Source organism: Bufo bufo, chromosome 5, assembly GCF_905171765.1.
Source record: "Bufo bufo chromosome 5, aBufBuf1.1, whole genome shotgun sequence".
Classification (NCBI taxonomy): domain Eukaryota; kingdom Metazoa; phylum Chordata; class Amphibia; order Anura; family Bufonidae; genus Bufo; species Bufo bufo.
In genome coordinates, this window is record NC_053393.1 from 54,063,985 (window position 1) to 54,089,938 (window position 25,954).

The 25,954-nt window shown below is 43.2% G+C and overlaps 1 protein-coding gene across 2 annotated transcripts in view; it reads right to left on the reverse strand.

The window, feature by feature from the left end:
* NUDCD1 (NudC domain containing 1) overlaps window positions 1-25,954 on the reverse strand; it is a 1,097,680-nt gene that overhangs the window by 175,548 nt on the left and 896,178 nt on the right. For both annotated transcript variants that reach the window (XM_040434250.1, XM_040434251.1), the window contains exon 2: window positions 23,578-23,732. In XM_040434250.1, coding sequence (XP_040290184.1) covers window positions 23,578-23,732 — 155 coding nt within the window. The remainder of the gene's footprint in view (window positions 1-23,577; window positions 23,733-25,954) is intronic.

Here is a 25,954-nt window from a genome sequence, read left to right on the forward strand (position 1 = left end):
GTGGTAAAAGTAGAAAGGTTCGCAGGGGGGGTCTCATATCTCCTGATTCTGCTAACATATCTAGTCTGTTTTCGGAGCACCTGATCCATTCTAAACATCTCATCCCCTGTACTGCTCTATAATAGACTGCCATGTCGGGAAGGCCCATTACCCCCAAGCCTGTTTGGTTGTATCAAAGTTGCGTCAGGGAGGCACGGGGGAATCTGGAAAAGCATTGCCTCATTTGTGTGAAGAAGGCCTTTGGTAAAGGAATGGGCAATGCCGACATGTGATACAGAATTTTGGGGACTAAGATGGATTTAATTAAAGTACGTCTTCCGAACCATGAGGTAAAGGGGATACTCCATGAGTCTATGGTGGCTGTAATGTTCTTGGGAAGGTTTCGGAAGTTTTCTTCATATAAGTCGTTGGGATCTGAGGTTATGTTTACCCCTAAGAATTTAATTGATCGCGTTGACCAGAGATACTGGTATTGTGGCTCTAAGATCGATTGTGTGTTATGGTTAATAGTGACACATTCAGAACTTGAGACTTTGTGGGATTGATAAGGAAGTTTGATAGGTGCCCGAACCTCTGGAACAAATCCTGAATAGCCGGGAGCGCTTCTACAGGGTTGGTTATAATAACCAAGAGGTCGTCAGCAAATGCCGCAAGTTGGTGGTGTTTCTCAATTTTAGACCCTGAATCTTTTCCTCCTGGCGAATTGCCTGAAATAGGCACTCCACCACCAGGATAAAGAGCAGGGGTGACAAGGGGCACGCCTGTCTTGAACCGTTACCTATTGTAAAGCAGGGAGATAGAGTACTGTTAACTATTATACTATTCATACATAGCCATTATAGCTCTTATAAATTGGGAAGGTATCCCAAACTTTGCCAGAGCTAATTGCATAAAAAGCCAATCAATGCGATCAAACTCTTTCTCTGCATCAGTTCCTAAAAGAACTAGAGGAATGGATTTCTCCCTGGCATGCTGTATGAGATTTACTAGCTGAGTAGTATTTATCCGTCCCTCCCTACCAGCCACGATACCCACCTGTTCCGCGTTAATAAGCTGGGGCAAATAGGGCTGTAACCTTAGTGCCAATATCTTAGCATACAGCTTTAGATCCACGTTTAATAACGAGATGGGTCTGTAGCTGGCACAGGAGGAAGAGTCTTTGCCCTCTTTCGGCAAAATGGTAATCAGGGCCGCTAACATCTGTGGTGGGAGTGAGTTACCATTGTATACCTCATTGTACACTTTAAGCAGTTTAGGTAGTAATATGGAGGAGAATGTGTTGTAGTAACCAGAAGTTAATCCGTCGGGTCCGGGGCATTTATGTTTGGGGACCGTTCGGAGAGCTTTATTTAGTTCTTGTAATGTAATGGGTTTAACAAGGAGCATAGCCTGATCCTGTGAGAGAACTGGCAGCTGTAACTGGGATAGCCAACTTTCTATTTTGTCTGATCTTATTTCATTTTCCTTCGGGCTTCCCCGTTCCCTAAGATTGTATAGAGAGCTATAGAAATTGCAAAATTGTTTTGCTATAAGGTCTGTGGACTTAATTGACCGGGAGGATGGATCCTTGATAGAGTGTATGTATGATTTACCTTTGCGTTTTTTTAGACTGGCCATCATAAACTTCGATGCTTTGTCCCCATGAGCATATTATTTAAATTTCGCTGATATAGTTTGGCTACGCGGGTGTTTATTATATTCTTTAGCTCAGCTCTCAGTCTATTTAAACTATTCAACACTTCAGGGGAAACTTGCCTTTTGTGTAAGAGTTCCAGTTTTTGAATTTGATCCTGTAGTGACATTATTAAGGCTTCCCTCTTTTTTTTTATATGTGAGTTTAGGGCAATGAAATGTCCTCTCACTACCGCCTTATGCGCCTCCCAGACCAGACCCGAAGACATACCCTCCGTCTCATTGAGACTGAAGTATTCTTCAATGTGAATCTGTATAGTGTGGATATTTTCTTGTGTACTCAGTAGAGTTTCCTCCAATCTCCATATAAAATGCGTTTTAGGGAGGGATTTAAATTTTATGGTTAAGTACACCGGGGCGTGATAGCAATATGTTGCCTATTGAAGCCTGGGAGCATTCACCTAAAAACCGTGGAGGGACAAAAAGGTAGTCTAAGCGTTGATATGAGACATGTGCCACTGAGTAATATGTGTAGTCTCTTGATGTAGGGTTCATAGCTCTCCATATATCAACTAGGCCCAACTCCGCAATTTTGGGGGGAAGGGGGCGCAAGGCCCTATGCACTCTGTCCAAGGTGAGATCTCCCACAGAATCAGGGCCTACAAGCGTTGTGAAAAGTTCAGTTACCGAACCGCGCAGGGGGTCCGGCCCTATTGCTTCTGACAGGCCTTTCAGCCGTAGATTGTTACGACACCCGCGGTTTTCTTGATCTTCCACCATTTCGTATAGGTGATTGATATGTGCCTGGGTTCTGTCCAGGCTACTAGCCACAGCCGCACTGTGAGTAAAAATGGATTCTTGTTGGCCTTCCACCACATCCACTTTTTCCTTCACTTGCCTGAGGTCACGTTTAAAGTCCTGCAGATCTTTGCAGAGAGGGGCTATTGTATTTGCCAGGAGATCTTTCATGAACTTTCTAGATATTGGCAAGTTCTCTCCCTCCTGCTCTGGCTCGTGATCGCTTTCTCTGTCAGAGTCTGCGGAAATCTCCGAAGCTGCAGGGGTTTCCGCTCTAGGCGCCATCTGGAAACCTGCTTTCCCCCAGCAACGCTTTGTTTTCGGACAAATTTGTCCATTTCCCCCGTGTCCGGTGCCGGGTTTGTTCGGTCCTAGAGTGTCTATGGACCTGTCTCTCAGGGTCTTGCCCATTTTCTGGCTTGTAGCGGAGTCAGATTAAGCTCGTTTCCACTGGACCCAGAGCAGAGCTCACAGCGGCATGTGTGTCTCGCTCTGCTGCCAAGCTCCGCACCCATGATAGTCATAAATTTGAGTCTATATATTTCACATTTATAAAAAAAAATCCCAAATTGACCAAAAATTTTGAAAAATTTGCAATTTTCTAAATTTCTATTTCTCTGCTTTTAAAACAGAAAGTGATACCTCATAAAATATTTATTACATAACATTCCTTATATGTCTACTTTATGTTGGCATCATTTTGTAAATGTGATTTTATTTTTTTAGGACGTTTAAAATGTTTAAGAAGATTTCCAAAACCCACTTTTTAAGGACCAGTTCAGGTCTGAAGTCACTTTGCGAGGCTTTCATAGTGGAAACCCCACATAAATGACTCCATTTTAGAAACGACACCCCTCAAGTTACTCAAAACTGATTTTACAAACTTTGTTAACCCTTTAGGTGTTCCACAAGAATTAAAGGGCTTCTGTCACCCCACTAAACTCATTTTTATTTTTTTTGGGTACTTATAATCCCTATCCTGCGATATAGCTATACATAATGTTATTAATCATTTTCGTTCTGTAGATATGCCAAAAAACGTACTTTTATAATATGCTAATTACCTGTCTACCAGCAAGTAGGGCATCTACTTGCTGGTAGCAGCCGCAAAAAACCGCCCCCTCCTCTTGTTGATTGACAGGACCAGCCGCGATCTCCTCCTCTGGTGGCCCTGTCAGCATTTCAAAAATCGCGCGCCTGTGTTCATTCGGCGCAGGCGCTCTGAGATAAGGAGGCTCGCCAACTCAGCACTCCCTCAGTGCGCCTGCGCCGATGACGTCACCGAAAGAGAAGATGTCATCGGCGCAGGCATACTGAGGGAGTGCTGAGGAGGCGAGCCTCCTTATCTCAGAGCGCCTGCGCCGAGCAATTTTTTTAATGCTGACAGGGCCGGCCGGAGGAGGAGATCGCGGCTGGCCCTGTCAATCAACAAGAGGAGGGGGCGGTTTTTTGTGGATGCTACCAGCAAGTAGACGCCCTACTTGCTGGTAGACAGGTAATTAGCATATTATAAAAGTACGTTTTTTGGCATATCTACAGAACGAAAATGATTAATAACATAATGTATAGATATATTGCAGGATAGGGATTATAAGTACCCAAAAAAAAAAAAATGAGTTTAGTGGGGTGACAGAAGCCCTTTAACCACCTCAGCTCCCCTAGCTTAAACACCCTTAATGACCAGGCCACTTTTTACAATTCTGCACTACACTACTTTCACAGTTTATTGCTCAGTCATGCAAGTTACCACCCAAATGAATTTTATCTCCTTTTCTTCTCACTAATAGAGCTTTCATTTGGTGGTATTTCATTGCTGCTGACATTTTAACTTTTTTTGTTATTAATCGAAATGTAATGAAATTTTTGCAAAAAAATGACATTTTTCACTTTCTGTTGTAAATTTTTTTTTTAAAAACGACATCCATATATATAATTTTTCTCTAAATTTATTGTGCTACATGTCTTTGATAAAAAAAAAATGTTTGGGTAAAAAAAATGGTTTGGGTAAAAGTTATAGCGTTTACAAACTATGGTACAAAAATGTGAATTTCCGATTTTTGAAGCAGCTCTGACTTTCTGAGCACCTGTCATGTTTCCTGAGGTTCTACAATGCCCAGACAGTAGAAAAACCCCACAAATAAGCCCATTTCGGAAAGTAGACACCCTAAGGTATTCGCTGATGGGCATAGTGAGTTCATAGAACTTTTTATTTTTTGTCACAAGTAGTGTTGAGCGAACTTGTGTTTTAAGTTCGGCGTCTAAAGTTCGGGTTCAGGTTATCGAAGAATTGCGTTATGGATTCCGCTACCACGGCCCATAAGTTATGGTCCGTGGTAGCGGAATCCATAACGCGATTCTTCGATAACCTGAACCCGAACTTTAGACGCCGAACTTAAAACACAAGTTCGCTCAACACTGGTCACAAGTTAGCGGAAAATGATGATTTAGATATATATTTTTTCATACAGAGTCTCATATTCCACTAACTTGTGACAAAAAATAAAAACTTCCATGAACTCACTATGCCCATCACGAAATACCTTGGGGTGTCTTCTTTCCAAAATGGGGTCACTTGTGGGGTAGTTATACTGCCTTGGTATTTTAGGGGCCCTAATGTGTGGGAAGTAGTTTGAAATCAAAATGTGTAAAAAATGCCCTGTGAAATCCTAAAGGTGCTCTTTGGAATTTGGGCCCCTTTGCCCACCTAGGCTGCAAAAAAGTGTCACACATCTGGTATCGCAGTACTCAGGAGAAGTTGGGCAATGTGTTTTGGGGTGTCATTTTACATATACCGATGCTGGGTGAGATAAATATCTCGGCAAAAGACAACTTTTCCCATTTTTTTTATACAAAGTTGGCATTTGACCAAGATATTTATTTCACCCAGCATGGGTATATGTAAAATGACACCCCAAAACACATTGCCCAACCTCTCCTGAGTACGGCGATACCAGATGTGTGACACTTTTTTGCAGCCTAGATGCGCAAAGGGGCCCAAATTCCTTTTAGGAGGGCATTTTTAGACATTTGGATCCCAGACTTCTTCTCACGCTTTAGGGCCCCTAAAATGCCAGGGCAGTATAAATACCCCACATGTGACCCCATTTTGGAAAGAAAACACCCCAAGGTATTCAATAAGGGGCATGGCGAGTTCATAGAATTTTTTTTGGCACAAATTAGCAGAAATTGATTTATTTTTTTATTTTTTCTCACAAAGTCTCCCTTTCCGGTAACTTGTGACAAAAAATAAAATTTTACATGAACTCATGCCCCTCACGAAATACCTTGAGGTTTCTTCTTTCCAAAATGGGGTCACATGTGGGGTATTTATACTGCCCTGGCATTTTAGGGGCCCTAAAGCGTGAGAAGAAGTCTGGAATATAAATGTCTAAAAATTTTTACGCATTTGGATTCTGTGAGGGGTATGGCGAGTTCATGTGAGATTTTATTTTTTGTCACAAGTTAGTGGAATATGAGACTTTGTAAGAAAAGAAAAAAAGAAAACAATATCAATTTCCGCTAACTTGTGCCAAAAAAATGTCTGAATGGAGCCTTACAGGGGGGTGATCAATGACAGGGGGGTGAACAGGGAGTCTATATGGGGTGATCACCACCCTGTCATTTTTCACCCCTCTGTCATTGATCATTTCCCTGTAAGTCTCCATTCAGAGGTCCATATGTGTTTTGCGGATCCACGGATCCATGGATGGGATCCGCAAAACACATACGGACGTCTGAATGGAGCCTTACAGGGGGGTGATCAATGACAGGGGGGTGATCAGGTTGTCTATATGGGGTGATCACCCCCCTGTAAGGCTCCATTCAGACGTCCGTATGTGCTTTGCGGATCCGATCCATGTATCCGTGGATCCGTAAAACACATACGGACATCTGAATGGAGCCTTACAGGGGGGTGATCAATGACAGGGGGGTGATCAATGACAGGGGGGTGATCAGAGAGTCTATATGGGGTGATCAGGGGTTAATAAGGGGTTAATAAGTGACAGGGGGGGTGTAGTGTAGTGTGGTGCTTGGTGCTACTTATTACAGAGCTGCCTGTGTCCTCTGGTGGTCGATCCAAGCAAAAGGGACCACCAGAGGACCAGGTATATTAGACGCTGTTATCAAAACAGCGTCTAATATACCTGTTAGGGGTTAAAAAAAAAAATCGCATCTACAGCCTGCCAGCGAACGATCGCCGCTGGCAGGCTGTAGATCCACTCGCTTACCTGCAGTCCCTGTGTGCGCGCGCATTCACAGGAAATCTCGCGTCTCGCGAGATGACGCACGGATGCGTCCAGGAGGAATGAATCGACCGCGGCCAGGACGCATCCGTGCGTTAGGCGGTCGGTAAGCAGTTAAAGGAAAATGGAGATGACATTTCAAAATTTCACTTTTTTGGCAGATTTTCCATTTTAAACCAATTTTTTCTTTAACACATCAAGGGTTAACAGCCAAACAAAACTCAATATTTATTACCCTGATTCTGCGGTTTACAGAAACACCGCACATGTGGTCGTAAACTGATGTAAGGGCACACGGCAGAGCACAGAAGAAAAGGAGCTATGTATGGTTTTTGGAAGGCAGATTTTGCTGGACTGATTTCTAGATGCTATGTCCCATTTGAAGCCCATTTGATGCACCCCTACAGTAGAAACTCCCAAAAAGTGAACCCATTTTAGAAACTAGGGGATAAGGTGGCAGTTTTATTGGTACTATTTTGGGGTACATATGATTTTTAATTGCTCTATATTACGTTTTTGTGAGGCAAAGTAACAAAAAAAATTGCTGTTTTGGCACAGTTTTTATTTTTTACAACCTTCATCTGACAAGGTAGATCATGTGCCATTTTTAATAGAGCAGGTTGTTACGGACGGAATGATATCAACTATGTCTACTTTGTTTCAATAAAGCATTTTTGAAAAAAAAATTATGTTTTTGTGTCTCCATTTTCTGAACATCATATTCTTTTTATTTTTCTGCCGATAGTCTTGTGCAGGGGCAAATTTTTTGCAGGAAGAGTTGACATTTTTATTGGTACCATTTTTGGGTACATATGATTTTTTGATCATTCATTATTACACTTTATGGGGCAAGGTGACCAAAATAATTGGTTGATTTAGCACAGTTTCTATTTATTTATTTTTACAGCGTTCACCTGAGGGGTTAGTTCATGTGACATTTTTATAGAGCAGATCGTTACGGACGTGGCAATACCCAATATGTATACTTTTTCATATTTATTTAAGTTTTACACAATAATAGCATTTTTAAAACAAAAAAAAAATGATGTTTTATTGTCTCCATAGTCTGAGAGCCATAGCTTTTTTATTTTTTTAACTCATTGTCTTAGTTAGGGTCTAATTTTTTGCAGGATGAGGTGACGGTTTGATTGATTATATTTTGGGGGGCATATGCCTTTTTGATCGCTTGGTGTTGCACTTTATGTGATGTTAGGTGACAAAAATTTTTCTCTTTTGGCACTGTTTTTCTTTTCTTTTCGATGTTCACCTGAGGGGTTAGGTTATATTTTAATAGAGTAGGTTGTTACGGATGGGGAAATATCTAATATGTTTACTTTTTTCATTTATTTCACTTAAACACAATAATAGCAGTTTGAAGCAAAAAAACAAACATATTTTAGTGTCTCCATTTTCTGAAAGTGATCGTTTTCTGGTACCATTTTGTGGGACATACGCCTTTTTGATCGCTTGGTGATAACACTTTTTGGATTTGTAAGGTGACAAAAATGGCTTTTTTTTTTTTTTTTTACACAGCTTGCACTTAATTTTTTATGGTGTTTATCGGACAGGGTGGATCATGTAATATATTTATAGAGCCGGTTGTTATGGACGCGGCGATACCCAATATGTGTAGTTTTTTATTTATTTCATTTTTTTATTACATAAATGAACTGATATGAGAAAAGACCATTTTTATTTTATTTTTATTTACATTTTATTTTTCACTTGTTTTTACACTTTTTTTTTTATTTATCAAGATCCATCTGGATCTTCAAGATCCAGTGGGCCTGATCACTATACAGTGCTTTGAAATAGTCATCTATTGCAATGCAATGTATAGACAGTGCTACATTTACACTAAGGGTGATCAGACCTTCAGGGTGTGATCAGCCTTAGATACATGGCAGCCCGGACACCTTTGTAAGGCGTCCGGTTGCCATGGCTGCCATTGCAGCAGCGGCGGCGCGATGCAGGAGAGAGGGAGCTCCCTCTCAACCCCATGGATGCCACGGACGGCTGCTGACCGCGGCATCTATGGGGTTAAACGGCCGATCAGTGCCAGCACAGATTTCGCCCGTTGCAGCAGAGTGTCAGCTGTACGTTACAGCCAACACTCTCTGCTGATGGCACATAGGAACATGCTGCAGGGGGACAATGGGGGAAAATCGGAGGCACAATGGCAGCATCTGGGGGCATATGGGGAGCAGTGAAGATATCAGGGGCATGGGGGCACAGTGGGGGTCATTGCTGATTTCAGGCTGTGATCTCCAGCGTGGAGATCACAACATGAAACCGGCATTTTTACAAAGTGCCGCGCTCCAATTAGTTAGTCTGCATAGACTAACCAATCGGAGCGATTGTCGGCAAGGGACCACTCTGATTGGTCCCTTGCCGGCATTACTGCACTGTATGCTGTCCGTGACAGCAGCAGAGCAGGGACAGACGCTTTAATCCAAGCGTTTTGCAGCGCTTGGATTAAAGAGCTGCCATGACATCTATACACGTGCTAGCTGCACGGGTAAGTGCAGATAGGACGTATATAGCCGTATGGCAGTCGGGAAGGGGTTAAACAAAACAAAAAACTGCAGATTTGGCCACTAAGACCAGAGGTCGCAATAACGCCTGTACAAGCGTCATAGACGCATGACGTGATGACATAGGACGTGCCGACGTTGCTCCTCCCTCCAAGCGTCCTACCCTGCTGCACCATGCTGGGGACGAGCTCCTCTACTCCTCTTGTCTGAATCGGGGGACTTGCTTAGTTCCAGACCCGCTCTGTTTGCTGAGCGGACTCTTAGAGGAGTTTCTGGATGGGCTGTTTGTCCCTTCTTTATTGCTTTGCCTGCTGGTGAAATGGTGGTGAATTTAACTCCCTTCCCAAGTGCCTCATCTCTTGCTGCGTTTCCTCATGTGAATCTTCACCTCCTGTCGGGACCGGCCTACAGGTTGGAGGTAGCGAGTAAGTGCTGCCTGCTTCTACTCCTCCTCTCTATGTTTGATCCCTCTCCCTCAGTGCTCTGTATAATTACTACCCTGACCTCCCTGCTCCGTATGTTTGCTCCCCCGACCACCCTCTGACTAACTCTCTAATTCTACTAATACGCTCCTACTCCTGCCTCCTGGAATTTAACATCTGAGTCATGTTGCATTATGTTGGTTGCTATGGATGAACTGTAGTAGCCGCTTTTTGTTTGCCTCCTTTATAATAAGACTGTTAGGAAATTGATGTTATTTGTGACTTAAACACGGGGAGATATGTTTAGACGTTCAAAACAGGATAAAAAGGAGCAATCTAAATTAAGAGAAAAGCTAGAGAAAAAGAAAGGAGGATAATATATATATATATATATATATATATATATATATATATATATATATATATATATATAATCTCCCAAGCAAAATAGGAGATCGGCAGAATATGCACCCTCCAAAGCGGGGCAAAAACCGCCAGAATCTGCAAAAATAGAACACTTTTTGAAGTCCCCGAATGTAATCACCACAGCAGGACAAAAAGGAACGTATGACTCCAATATAAAAAAAAATATAAATTGCTGGACTTGCCCAGGAAGAAATAATAAATACCTGCACTAGAGAGGAGGAAAAGGAGAGAGAGGAAGCAAATGGCCCGATAAAAGGAAGTACCGTCTTCATTAAAGAAATACTGATGGAGATTGAAAAAAAATATATAAATAATATGGGGAATTGATTCAAGATATCTCAATTAAGCTTGGACTTATTCAGTCTGATGTGGTCCTGATAAGACATGATCTTATCAAGATAAGAGATAGAGTGACAACTATAGAAAACACGGTTGGGGTAATGGAGAGGGAGGTTAAAACTTTTAACACCGAAATCCCCAGGATGAGAACGGAGGCCAATGAACTTAAAAAAAAGGTAGTGGAATTGGAAGATAAAGCAAGATGATCCAATGTGAGAATTGTTGGTCTCCCAAAAGGCATGGAAGGAGACAATCCCGCGAGATTTAATACTGGAGAAGGTGGGAAGGGAGCACTTCTCTCCGTTATTCTATGTGGAAAGGGCTCATCGAGTTCCAGGGGGAAAACCAATTCCTGCAAGGCAGCCACGGATACTCCTGGTCAAGATACAGGGAGTGCAGAATTATTAGGCAAATTAGTATTTTGACCACATCATCCTCTTTATGCATGTTGTCTTACTCCAAGCTGTATAGGCTCGAAAGCCTACTACCAATTAAGCATATTAGGTGATGTGCATCTCTGTAATGAGAAGGGGTGTGGTCTAATGACATCAACACCCTATATTAGGCGTGCATAATTATTAGGCAACTTCCTTTCCTTTGGCAAAATGGGTCAAAAGAAGGACTTGACAGGCTCAGAAAAGTCAAAAATAGTGAGATATCTTGCAGAGGGATGCAGCACTCTTAAAATTGCAAAGCTTCTGAAGCGTGATCATCGAACAATCAAGCGTTTCATTCAAAATAGTCAACAGGGTCGCAAGAAGCGTGTGAAAAACCAAGGCGCAAAATAACTGCCCATGAACTGAGAAAAGTCAAGCGTGCAGCTGCCAAGATGCCACTTGCCACCAGTTTGGCCATATTTCAGAGCTGCAACATCACTGGAGTGCCCAAAAGCACAAGGTGTGCAATACTCAGAGACATGGCCAAGGTAAGAAAGGCTGAAAGACGACCACCACTGAACAAGACACACAAGCCGAAACGTCAAGACTGGGCCAAGAAATATCTCAAGACTGATTTTTCTAAGGTTTTATGGACTGATGAAATGAGAGTGAGTCTTGATGGGCCAGATGGATGGGCCCGTGGCTGGATTGGTAAAGGGCAGAGAGCTCCAGTCCGACTCAGACGCCAGCAAGGTGGAGGTGGAGTACTGGTTTGGGCTGGTATCATCAAAGATGAGCTTGTGGGGCCTTTTTGGGTTGAGGATGGAGTCAAGCTCAACTCCCAGTCCTACTGCCAGTTTCTGGAAGACACCTTCTTCAAGCAGTGGTACAGGAAGAAGTCTGCATCCTTCAAGAAAAACATGATTTTCATGCAGGACAATGCTCCATCACACGCGTCCAAGTACTCCACAGCGTGGCTGGCAAGAAAGGGTATAAAAGAAGAAAATCTAATGACATGGCCTCCTTGTTCACCTGATCTGAACCCCATTGAGAACCTGTGGTCCATCATCAAATGTGAGATTTACAAGGAGGGAAAACAGTACACCTCTCTGAACAGTGTCTGGGAGGCTGTGGTTGCTGCTGCACGCAATGTTGATGGTGAACAGATCAAAACACTGACAGAATCCATGGATGGCAGGCTTTTGAGTGTCCTTGCAAAGAAAGGTGGCTATATTGGTCACTGATTTGTTTTTGTTTTGTTTTTGAATGGCAGAAATGTATATTTGTGAATGTTGAGATGTTATATTGGTTTCACTGGTAAAAATAAATAATTGAAATGGGTATATATTTGTTTTTTGTTAAGTTGCCTAATAATTATGCACAGTAATAGTCACCTGCACACACAGATATCCCCCTAAAATAGCTAAAACTAAAAACAAACTAAAAACTACTTCCAAAAATATTCAGCTTTGATATTAATGAGTTTTTTGGGTTCATTGAGAACATGGTTGTTGTTCAATAATAAAATTAATCCTCAAAAATACAACTTGCCTAATAATTCTGCACTCCCTGTATTACTCTCAAGAGATCGGGATATGATTTTGAGAAGGGCAAGGGAATGTCCCCCTATCTTATATAATGGGAACAGACTGTCCTTTTTCCCTGATTTTTCTAAGGATATTCAAGAAAAAAAGACGGAGATATATGGAAGTTAAAAAACGTCTCCAGAAAAGGGACAAAGTACTCATTTGTTTATCCAGCCAAATTGCGTATGATTTTCAATAATGACACAATTTTTTTCGATTCTCCGGACCTTGCGGTACAATGGCTTGAGCGGAATAATATTTGACTAGTTATGGCGGGGTTGAATGGGAGCGGTCTTAGATTAGAGATCTCCTACAGGAATGCAGCGGATCATGAAGTTTGGGGGGAGGGTTGCGATGAGTCTCCTGTTGGGGGTAAGGTGACAGGAAACATTGTTAATTTAGTATTGGGGAATTTATGTTTTAATTGATGTCAGTTAAAATATTAACCTAGAAATGTCCGGGCACTGGGTGACAGGCGGTCACTGACCTGGTTCTGAGACACATCCCTGCGATTGTGAGTTTGGTGGAGACACATTTTACCCAGGGTAGGATCCCCCCATTGGTGGGAGATGGGCTACACAGATTTATCACTCCACCTATACTAATTATTCGAGAGAAGTGACAGTATTAATTCACAACCAGATTGATTTTGGATGTTTGGCCTCCTCTATTGATAAACAGGGGAGATATGTCTTTCTCTATGGAAAGCTCACTGGGAGGTTCTGCATTTTGGCCTTTGTGTATGTTCCTCCTCCTTTTTCTCTATTATATTTAATAGTTTATTAACATTTATGGATCGGTGGAGTTTCCTTCCATAGTGAATGGGGACTTTAACTGTGTATTAATACAGAGACAGACAGGAAATCCCTGGGAGGTAATATTCATATTTCTTCTCGGGGATCACCACTGGCACGTTTCTGTCAGGAATCAGGATTTGAGGACATGGGGGGGGGGGGGGGATTCCTGGCGAAGGGGAAAAGAACCTACTCTTGTGTAAGTAAATCTGGAAAATCTATGTCCAGATTAGACTTGGCCCTGGTAAATAAAAAATATTTGAAGTATGTTAAACAGATGAAGTATGAGGCGAGGTCTCCATCAGATCACGTACCTTTTTGGGTGGAGCTATGTATGGTTTAAAATAATCTTAATTTAAGGCCTCCTTTCAGATTGAATCCCCCATTGGCTCTCTATAATAGATAATCACGAGTTCATAAAAAATGAGATTATCATCTCTTTTGGGGATAGAAATTCTGGTTCGGTTAGGACCCAGTCGGTGTGGGATGCACTCAAGGCTATGAGAGGGGTCCTCATTAGTAATTTGAGAAAATGCTACGCTAAGAGGGAGAGGGAGTTGGAGGAATTGGAAGTGGCTGGAATGGATGAGTTTTCCAGGAACGAAACAATAGAAAATAGGGGAATTATGCAGGAGACAAGTCGGGATTATTCTGAGGCCCAGCAGATGCTTTTTTTTTTAGAGGGCAAAAATATTTTTGTGAATCAGGCCGTCCTGGGAAAATGTTGGCTAGGTTGATCTCTAATCAGGAGCGGAAAAAAATTAGATACTTAGTATTCTGTCTCCTGATGGTAAGACTACTGAGGATCGGGATAGTATAAAGGAAATATTTGTTAGCCCCTTTTCGGAACTATACAAATCTGATCACCTTTTCAGATAAAGCGATTGATTCATATTTGGACTCTATTTGTTTACCAGTTCTTACAGATATTCAAAGAGAACTCCTTGAAGCGGACCTTACTCTGCAAGAGCTGGAGGACGCAATAAAGGTTTGCTCAGGAAGTTCTTCTCCGGGAGCTGATGGATTCCCATATGGACTTCTATCTCAAGTATAGGGAGGCTATCTTTCCCTGTCTCCTGATGAAGGTATTTATGGAGTCATTGGAGGAAGGAGTACTTCCAGAATCAATGACAGAAGCTGTGAAAATAGTGATATTGAAAGAGGGTAAGGATCCTCTTGATATAGGGTCCTAAAGACCTATCTCTCTTCTTAATACTGATGTCAAGCTTCTCTCAAGGATCATAGAAACATAGAATGTGTCGACAGATAAGAACCATTTGGCCCATCTAGTCTGCCCAATATACTGAATACTATGAATAGCCCCTGGCCCTATCTTATATGAAGGATGGCCTTATGCCTATCCCATGCATGCTTAAACTCCTACACTCACTCACTGAAGCCATTTGGCACCAGGAGTGAGATAGTTTGTGGACCCTCACTGCAGTCTTTGGTGGCCATTTGGCGCCGGGGGTGTTGTGGAGTGGGCCTGCATGCATGTTGGTACCTGCACTCATTGGATACAGTGGAGGCCATTTTGGCACCCAAAATCAGTTATTGAAGCAGACCCAGCATGCATGTGGAACCTACACTCCCTGAAGTGTATGGTAGCCGTCATGGCACCTAACAGGTAGAATTTAGTGTAGGAACCCGTCTAACAGAGATCGCCTTGACGTGCGGCAGACGGGCTCAAATAATTTTGTACAAAATGATTTGCCAAGTATCTCTCACTTATAGTGTAGCACTTGAAATTATTATGCAATTTTGTACTCTATATTGCAGTGAGTTGTCGCATTGCATGTTTTTGTCTTTTAATGTCCTTCACTGTATTTGCAGCTACCACTTCTGCAGGAAGGCTATTCCATGCATCCACTACTACTAAAGTAATACTTCCTGATATTAGTTTTAAATTAGAGGGGCAAAGGTTTAAAAGTATGTCCTCGTGTAGCAGTTTTTCTTCTTTTAAATATTCTCTCCTCTTTGTCTCGTCTTTCTTCCAAGCTATACATTCCTGGTAAGCTGGTAAGGTTATAACATCTATCCTACATCCTGATCAAAATGGTTTTATTCCTAATAAGGGTACCCATTATAACTTGCACCGTCTTTTTGCTAATATACAATCTCCGGGTGGGGCCTCCAGGTTCACCCCCTTATTAGATGCCTCTAAGGCCTTTGATAGGGTGGACTGGAGATTCCTCTGAAGAGTGTTACAGAAGATGGGATTTGGTACTAGATTTATTAAAATGATTAAACTTTTGTATAGATCCCCAAGTGCGAGGTTGAATATAAATGGTTTTCTTACAAGGAGAATTTCTTTAGAAAGAGGTACCCGGCAGGGATGTCCTCTTTCTCCGCTGCTATTTGACATCTATATTGAACCTCTTGCAGCCAGGGTCCGACAGGATTCTCAGATTGAAGGTTTAGGGAGTTGAAGCTAGTATTTCTTTATATGCTGACAATATTTATTTTACATACAGCATACGAACACCATACTTCCAAAAATTATTCAAACGGTTAATTATTTTGGGGAAGTGTCGGGACTTGGTATAAATTGGTCTAAAACTAGTCTTATGCCTTTGGATAGACTCGAACTCCCCCAAGAAGGGCTCTTAAAAACTCTAAAGATCTTCGATTTATTTGAATATTTATGTATAGTAAAGTAGTATAGTAAAGTACAAGACTAGGGTTATTCACGTTAGAAAAAAGACGACTGAGGGGAGATCTAATTACTATGTATAAATATATCAGGGGTCAGTACAGAGATCTATCCCATCATCTATTTATCCCCAGGACTGTGACTGTGACGAGGGGACATCCTCTGCGTTTGGAGGAAAGAAGGTTTGTACACAAACATAGAAAAGGGTTCTTTACGGTAAGAGCAGTGAGACTATGGAACTCTCTGCCTGAGGAGGTGGTGATGGTGAGTACAATAAAGGAATTCAAGAGGGGCCTGGATGTATTTCTGGAGTGTAATAATATTACAGGCTATAGCTACTAGAGAGGGGTCGTTGATCCAGGGAGTTATTCTGATTGCCTGATTGGAGTCGGGAAGGAATTTTTTATTCCCCTAAAGTGAGGAAAATTGGCTTCTACCTCACAGGGTTTTTTTGCCTTCCTCTGGATCAACTTGTAGGATGACAGGCCGAACTGGATGGACAAATGTCTTTTTTCGGCCTTATGTACTATGTTACTATGATACTATGTTACTTTCTACAGCTTAACCTTATGCCTGTGATAAATAAATTGAGATCCAAAATAACGATATGGCTTTGGCTTCCGTTATCGAGAGCCGATAGAATATCCCTAGTCAAGATGGTGATTCTGCCTCAGTTACTTTATATTCTTAGGAATTCCTCAGTATGGATCGAGGATACGTTTTTCAAATTAATTGAGAGAATTATTAACGACTTATTCTGGGCAAAGGTTAAAACTGGAACATTTTTATAAGCCAACAGAACAGCTTTTTTATAAGCCCACTTTGTAGAATTCTGGTGAGGGAATCTCAGTATGATAATATGTTTTCTTTATTGGAATCTGGGCAATTAATAAACTCCCACCGTGAGGCTATTTACCAACTCCTGGAGTACCATCAGAGACTGGTTGGGTATAAAGGGCTCTCTTTGTTGTACCCCTCTTTGGTATAATTACCATCTGCAAGCTCTAGATGAATTGGCTGGAGATCAATATTGGGAAAAAAAGGGTATCCTTTATGTTGCCCAAGTGGTTGGGATATACTTTTGTTTGTGGAGTTAGCACAAAGAGAAAATATATTGGACTTATCCTGGTTTAGGTATTTTCAGCTACGATCGGCACTAGCGAGTGTAAAGAAAAAAAGTGCTTTTTGAGATAGACAGTTCCACACCTTTAAATCACTTTATAGGAAATAGGGGCCAGAAGGTTAAGATTTCTCAACTATATAAAGTTTTGTTTAAAACACGATTTAATAATATAAGCTCACCGGGACAGAGGACTTGACAAATTGGAATTTGTCGTGAAGACTGGGATAATATATTCGGGAATTTAAGTTTAGTTTCTCATAATTTCAATCACGTTTTGGTTCAATTCAATATCGTACACTGAATCTACACTCACCTAAAGAATTATTAGGAACACCATACTAATACGGTGTTGGACCCACTTTTGCCTTCAGAACTGCCTTAATTCTACGTGGCATTGATTCAACAAGGTGCTGATAGCATTCTTTAGAAATGTTGGCCCATATTGATAGGATAGCATCTTGCAGTTGATGGAGATTTGAGGGATGCACATCCAGGGTACAAAACTCCTGTTCCACCACATTCCAAAGATGCTCTATTGGGTTGAGATCTGGTGACAGTGGGGGCCATTTTAGTACAGTGAACTCATTGTCATGTTCAAGAAACCAATTTGAAATTATTCGAGCTTTGTGACATGGTACATTCTCCTGCTGGAAGTAGCCATCAGAGGATGGATACATGTTCTCATTCTGTTTACGCCAAATTCGGACTCTACCATTTGAATGTCTCAACAGAAATCGAGACTCATCAGACCAGGCAACATTTTTCCGGTCTTCAACAGTCCAATTTTGGTGAGCTTGTGCAAATTGTAGCCTCTTTTTCCTATTTGTAGTGGAGATGAGTGGTACCCGGTGGGGTCTTCTGCTGTTGTAGCCCATCCGCCTCAAGGTTGTGTGTGTTCTGGCTTCACAAATGCTTCGCTGCATACCTCGGTTGTAACGAGTGGTTATTTCAGTCAACGTTGCTCTTCTATCAGCTTGAATCAGTCGGCCCATTCTCCTCTGACCTCTAGCATCCACAAGGCATTTTTGCCCACAGGACTGCCGCATACTGGATGTTTTTCCCTTTTCACACCATTCTTTGTAAACCCTAGAAATGGTTGTGCGTGAAAATCCAAGTAACTGAGCAGATTGTGAAATACTCAGACCGGCCCGTCTGGCACCAACAACCATGCCACGCTCAAAATTGCTTAAATCACCTTTCTTTCCCATTCTGACATTCAGTTTGGAGTTCAGGAGATTGTCTTAACCAGGACCACACCCCTAAATGCATTGAAGCAACTGCCATGTGATTGGTTAACTAGATAATTGCATTAATGAGAAATAAAACAGGTGTTCCTAATAATTCTTTAGGCGAGTGTATATTACACCTTTATGGTTAAATAAATGTGGTTTAAAGGGGGTTGTTCGGGATCAATCTAATTTTTTTAAAAACAGTTTACTCACTATTACTAGCCAAGTCAAGGTTCCTCAGATTTTTTAGGTAGCTTTTACACTGCTGCATGGCTCCTACGGTCCCCAACAGATTGTTTACATAGCTGTTTATCTGTGCGATCACTTCCTGCCGCACTGCACTGTGGGTGCCAGCGCAGCATCTCCCGGTTTCTACAGTCTAATATCTCGTCCCTGCACCCGCGCCCCCCTCATACATATTCAGCCTCCTGCAGATCGTCCACTCCTCCATCGATCCAACCCCTCATACATATTCATCCTCCTGCCTCACACATTCCTCTCCCATATGTACGCCCATAAACTCCTCCTAGCTCTGTCTCTCCCAAATGTCATGCGCTCTGTGTTTGACGTCACCGGAGGGGCGGGGCTTAGCGCAATGTCGGCCAGTCAAGTTACCGCCCCTCCATCCACTCTGCATAATTACTTAGGCTGCCAGTGACGTCACCGGGCTCCCTGAGCAGCGGAAAAGGAAGCTTTGCTCACCTGCAAGACCCGGTACGTCACTGAGTGCAAGAAAACAGTCACTTCTGGCCAAGAATTTCCTTGATGAAGACGGGGCTTCAGAAATATGTGCCAAAGGTAGTACATGCATGTTTGTAATGTGTATGTCTGTCTAGTACTATTAGACCAAAGTCCCCAATCCCGGACAACCCCTTTAAGGGATACCTAGAACTGTCCGCGGTGTGATTAACCTCTGGCAGATCATTTGCATATGTTTTGGTCATGTACAGAGTTGACACAATATTGGGGGGCAATTTATAATTTTATTACCCAGGAATTGAAAGTTGAGGTTCCATTTGCAGCAGAATGCTGGGTACTGGGTGACCTCTCCAAGGTGGGCTGTCCAAAATATAAAAGGATTCTTTTGATTAAAATAATGTTCCTGGCAAGACTACTGACCAACCGGGATTGGTTTTCTCAAAATATTCTAAATATTAATACATGGCTAAACTTGGCTAATAAGATTAAGCGATATGAAAATATTCTACACTGCTCAAAAAAATAAAGGGAACACAAAAATAACACATCCTAGATCTGATTTAATTAAATATTCTTCTGAAATACTTTGTTCTTTACATAGTTGAATGTGCTGACAACAAAATCACACAAAAATTAAGAAATGGAAATCAAATTTTTCAACCCATGGAGGTCTGGATTTGGAGTCACCCTCAAAATTAAAGTGGAAAAACACACTACAGGCTGATCCAACTTTGATGTAATGTCCTTAAAACAAGTCAAAATGAGGCTCAGTAGTGTGTGTGGCCTCCACGTGCCTGTATAACCTCCCTACAACGCCTGTGCATGCTCCTGATGAGGTGGCGGACGGTCTCCTGAGGGATCTCCTCCCAGACCTGGACTAAAGCATCTGCCAACTCCTGGACAGTCTGTGGTGCAACGTGACGTTGGTGGATAGAGCGAGACATGATGTCCCAGATGTGCTCAATTGGATTCAGGTCTGGGGAACGGGCGGGCCAGTCCATAGCATCAATGCCTTCGTCTTGCAGGAACTGCTGACACACTCCAGCCACATGAGGTCTAGCATTGTCTTGCATTAGGAGGAACCCAGGGCCAACCGCACCAGCATATGGTCTCACAAGGGGTCTGAGGATCTCATCTCGGTACCTAATGGCAGTCAGGCTACCTCTGGCGAGCACATAGAGGGCTGTGCGGCCCTCCAAAGAAATGCCACCCCACACCATTACTGACCCAATGCCAAACCGGTCATGCTGGAGGATGTTGCAGGCAGCAGAACGTTCTCCATGGCGTCTCCAGACTCTGTCACGTCTGTCACATGTGCTCAGTGTGAACCTGCTTTCATCTGTGAAGAGCACAGGGCGCCAGTGGCGAATTTGCCAATCTTTGTGTTCTCTGGCAAATGCCAAACGTCCTGCACGGTGTTGGGCTGTAAGCACAACCCCCACCTGTGGACGTCGGGCCCTCATATCACCCTCATGGAGTCTGTTTCTGACCGTTTGAGCAGACACATGCACATTTGTGGCCTGCTGGAGGTCATTTTGCAGGGCTCTGGCAGTGCTCCTCCTGTTCCTCCTTGCACAAAGGCGGAGGTAGCAGTCTGCTGCTGGGTTGTTGCCCTCCTACGGCCTCCTCCACGTCTCCTGATGTACTGGCCTGTCTCCTGGTAGCGCCTCCATGCTCTGGACACTACGCTGACGGACACAGCAAACCTTCTTGCCACAGCTCGCATTGATGTGCCATCCTGGATAAGCTGCACTACCTGAGCCACTTGTGTGGGTTGTAGACTCCGTCTCATGCTACCACTAGAGTGAAAGCACCGCCAGCATTCAAATGTGACCAAAACATCAGTCAGTAAGGAGAGGAACCGAGAAGTGGTCTGTGGTCACCACCTGCAGAACCACTCCTTTATTGGGGGTGTCTTTCTAATTGCCTATAATTTCCACCTGTTGTCTATCCCATTTGCACAACAGCATGTGAAATTGATTGTCACTCAGTGTTGCTTCCTAAGTGGACAGTTTGATTTCACAGAAGTGTGACTGACTTGGAGTTACATTGTGTTGTTTAAGTGTTCCCTTTATTTTTTTGAGCAGTGTATATAAACATAGAAATACTGAGGAAAAATTGATTAAAATTTGGGGAGAATGGAAATTCTAGGGTGTTCCTGTCCCCATTCCCTCAATATTCCACCCCCCCCCCCTCCTATTTTTTATTTTTTTTTATGATGGGGGGGGGGGGACGGGAGACGCATCGCAATGGTTGGGTTGCTTGGGTGTGAGTGGGGGAGGTGGGGTCTGTTGGGGGGAAAAAAAATTAATAATTATGTGGTTGTTTAGATTGAATTGTATTTTTAGAATTTCTAATAAAACTTTATAAAAATAAAATGAAAGACGCCTGTACAGGCAGTTTTACTCCCTAAAAAATGTCTAATGCGTATGAATACACACGATAATTTCACTGCCATTCATGAGCGCACTGAGCGCTGTGAACGGCACAGGCGGCACAGCAATACCGCTGGTGTCTGAAAGCTTTGTTATTAGTGAGGAGGTCGCTGTTTTGCCAGTATCGGCAAGCTGCCGTGCCATTGGCTGCTCCTCTCACACCCCCCATTCTCCTGTGCGCTGAACGCAGCAGCAGCAGCTTCCTTTTCAGTTATTATGAAAACGGAGAGCTCGCGCCATTGCCAGCAGCGGATGAAGTGCCAAGGACAGCATGGTGGGAACGGAGCCTCTGCTGAGCCAAGACCATGTGTTCAGGTGATGTCACAGGTACCCTACTTTTATAGACTTTTGAGACTCTATTAACACTACTATCAACATAAGGTCATCTAGAGAAACAGCAGGTGTTTGGGTATTAGAGCAATCAAATGAAAGTTCTGTTTTAACATAAGGGTCAGAAACAGGGTTTTGTTTAGCCTATTGCTTATTAGTTTTTCTGTGCAAGTACCAACGCAGTGCCCAGAGATCCAAGAGAGGACTATAAGGTACACTATACTGGGCAACAGTCCAATATATCGTGTATAAGACTGTCCTATAACTGCCTCCTGTGCATTCGTCCCAGACCCCACCCACCGCCACCCAGTGCCACAGAGCCACCCACTGCTCCCTGCCACAACGACCAGGCATCCCTATTCAATTCTTAATGCATTGAGTTTTGCACAATCTACTGCTCCGATCCCTACGTGACAGATTTGGTGCTTCAAAAAAGTTAGGGATTCTGAGAGATAAATTTAAAATGGTCAAAATTTGCTATTTCTGCATGGAAAACATTATAGAGGAGACTGGTGATGGTTTCCCTGCATAAATAGCAACCCCTAATGTTATATAAGCCTACGTAACATTATATATATATATTTTCGGACTCCTCCTCGGCTAAAAAATACTCCTCAAAAATGGTCAGGGTTCGTTCACATGAACGTATTTTGCGTTCCGTATACGGGCCGTTTTCTGCGTTCCGCATACAGTCCGTATACGGAACCATTCATTTTAATGGGTCCGCAAAAGATGTGGACAGCACTCTGTGTGCTGGCCGCATCCGTTGCTCCGTTCCGTGGCCCCGCAAAAATTATGAGTTTTGCGGACAAGAATAGGCATTTCTATAATAGGCCTCCTGTTCCGTTCCGCAAATTGCGGAAGGCAAACGGGCATCATCCGTGTGTTGCAGATCCATGATTTGCGGACCGCAAAAAAACGGCACGGTCGTGTGAACGAGCCCTAAGACTAATAATAGGCACCACTTCTTGGTCTATACAGATCACGGTACCGCAGTTATCTGCTTATCGGTCATTCTAATCCTGCCTGTAATGATATCACCTCTGTGTATAGATCCTCCATTCACAATAGGTGATTGTCAGAGCTAATCCATTCTTTCCTTGTACAGTGACCTCTGCACAGGGCACAGAGCATGCCTAGAAAATAGAAGTCAATAAGGTTTCCTCCTGACCATTGGGTCTATGGACCATGGGGCTGCCGTAAAGCAGATCTCTAAATGCTGTTAAAGGTGTTGTCTCATCTCAGACAATGGGGGCATATCGGGAACGGAGCTCTGCACGGTGGTGGCTGGAGGACTCCGGTCTGGCTACCACCAAGCACTCATAGAAGTGAATGGGAGAGCACCGCGCATGACTGAACACTGCTCCCATTAACTTTATGGGCCCGACGGAAATTGCTGAGCCAGCGCCCCATAGAAAATGAATTGAGGGCGGCTGCACATGCGCAGTGCACCCTCCACCACTTTCGTGGCTCCGTTCTCGATATAGGTGCGGGTGCCAGCGGTCGGACCCGCACCTATAAGACAATGGGGTCATATCCTAGCGATATGCCCTCATTGTCTGAGATGAGACAACCCCTTTAAGAACAGCTCAGGTAAGATGATATCATGTTCAGGAAATAGAATAAAAAACATTCTACAGTCAGAAAGTAAAAACTGATCACAAAAAAGGAGATGCGTCTCTGTCTGATTTTAACAGACAGATAAAAATTTTGGAGACACATTTCCTTTCGTCAAAAGCTGAGAATTTGCAGGTTATCACAACTAGACATCCATTTTAACGAATCAGTTGATCAAAAAAGCTGCACCTCATTTCTACCAGGCCACAGGAGCACTCTGGTGAGGACTCCTCTCCACCAGCAGGGGTGCTTATTAAGAGGACCAAAATTAACCAGGGGAAGGAGCGGTGCAGAGTCAACCCCCCGATCCTAATAGCACAAAAAATATAAAATTCCTACCAGCGTCACATTGATGTTCATGACTCTCCCGAGCTGATCCACGTAGAAGACACTGTCGGAGGACCATGGATTACAGTGGAGATAATTATACATGCCATAAGCACGCATGTGGTCCAGCGTGTACTGGTCATCCCGGAGCTTCAATTCTGCCACAGCTAGGAGAGAGAAAAAAAAACAGACCTTCTTAATAAAAGTGATTTTTATAGCGTTTTCTTATTACCTCAGCTGCAAACTTCCCAAATTATCCTCATAATGGCGTTTCCTGCTGCTCAATCCACTGCAGGAGCCGAAACACTGGATTACACTACGTACCAGAGCAAGCGAGCGAGTCCCATCATTAAAGCTGGGGCTACAAATTAGAATTTGAAGTTCATATCATTTCAAGTTCTTCTAATTAACCTTTATTCTCAGGGTCCCATAAAGTAATAAACTAGTCAAATCTTAAAATGGGGTTATCCGGTAAATTGAATTGATGGCCTATCCTCAGGATTAGGGAAGAGTGAACCTGAACTTCACCGGGTTCGGTGTCCGGGTGGGTTAGGAAAACAGAATATAACGGAATTCGTAGACGGAATGCAAAACGGAAGCCTTTAAGAGGCATTCCGTTTTGATCCGTCATAGTAGAGGTCTATGGCCAGGCATAACGGATCCGTCTGGTTTCCGTTATGCAAGATGGAAAACAAAGTTCTGCATAACGGAAACCAGACGGATCGGTTATGCTTGGCCATAGACCTCTATGATGACGGATCAAAACAGAATGCCTCTTAAAGGCTTCCATTTTGCATTCCGTCTATGAATTCCATTATATTCTGTTTTCCTAACCCACCTGAATCCGGTGAAATTCGGGTTCGCTCATCCCCATTTAGGATGGGTCATCAATATCAGATCGGCTGGGGTCTAAACACTAGGAACCCTACTAGCTGTTAAAGGAGGTTGTGCACTCCATGAGCACTGCGGCCTCTTCCTAGGTCCTGTGACATCACCGTACACTGGTCACATGGCCTAGTTGCAAGCTCAGTTCTATAAAAGTGAATGGGGCTGAGCTGCAATACCAAGCACAGCCACTATACAATGGACGGCGCTGTGCTCGGTGAGCTGCCGGGAGTCATCAGAGCTCCGGGTAGCGTGGTGGCTCCCTAAACCAGCTGATCGGCAAGGTGTGTCAGGACTGGGACCCCCGCCGATGTCATAATGATGATCTATCCTGAAGATAGGTTATCATTATACAGTCATTTCCTGGATAAAACCTTCAAGTTATCACTAGTAGAACAATAATAATAATAAAAATACAATAAATAAAAGTAATGTACATATGATACATTACTTCAAACTAGTATATATTACTTTTATTTTTATTTTTTTCCTTAGGTTATTACCTAGAAGAAAAACTTCTAGGTAATAAAAGGGAATCTGTCACCTGCTTTTAGCATTTTAAGCTGTCACCATTGCCATGTTCACTAAAGTACCTCATTTCCAGCAGTCTTCTTTTTACTTGATTTCGTTTTGTCCTTTTGATATAAAAGCGCTTTTTATGATATGCTAATGAGGGTCCAAGGTGCCCAGAGGGGCGTTTTTTTCCCTCTCCGGTGCCCAGTGACGCCCCCCTGCAGTGCCCAAGAACACCTCCTGATTCTGAAATAACCTCCCACAGCCCGGCAAACGTTTCCGCCCCCTCCTCACGTCATAGTCTACCTTCTAGAAATGCCCCGCCCTTCTTCCTGTCGGCGGCCAGAAAACTCGCGCAGGCGCAGTGCGGCCTGCGCGATCATCAACCTCCTGAGGGCAACGGCCTCAAAAGTCTCACTGGGCATGCGCCGAGCCCAGTGATGTAACCTGAGCGCTGTTGCACTGAGGCGGTTGATGATCGCGCAGGCCGCAGGCGGTACTGCGCCTGCGCGAGTTTTCTGGCCGCCGACAGGAAGAAGGACGGGGCATTTCTAGAAGGTAGACGATGACGTGGGGAGGGGGCGGAAACGTTTGCCGGGCTGTGGGAGGTTATTTCAGGATCAGGAGGCGTTCTTGGGCACTGCAGGGGGGCGTCACTGGGCACCGGAGGGGGAAAAAAACGCCCCTCTGGGCACCTTGGACCCTCATTAGCATATCATAAAAAGTGCTTTTATATCAAAAGGACAAAACGAAATCAAGTAAAAAGAAGACTGCTGGAAATAAGGTACTTTAGTGAACATAGCGATGGTGACCGCTTAAAATGCTAAAAGTAGGTGACAGATTCCCTTCTTCTGCAGCTCATTTGTCAGCTTTGCTGTGTAGACTGTTGCAGAGCCATCTCATTATTATTAGGGTACTCTCACACTAGCGTTAAAGTTTTCCGGTATTGAGTTCCGTCCTAGGGACTCTATACCAGAAAAAACTGATCAGT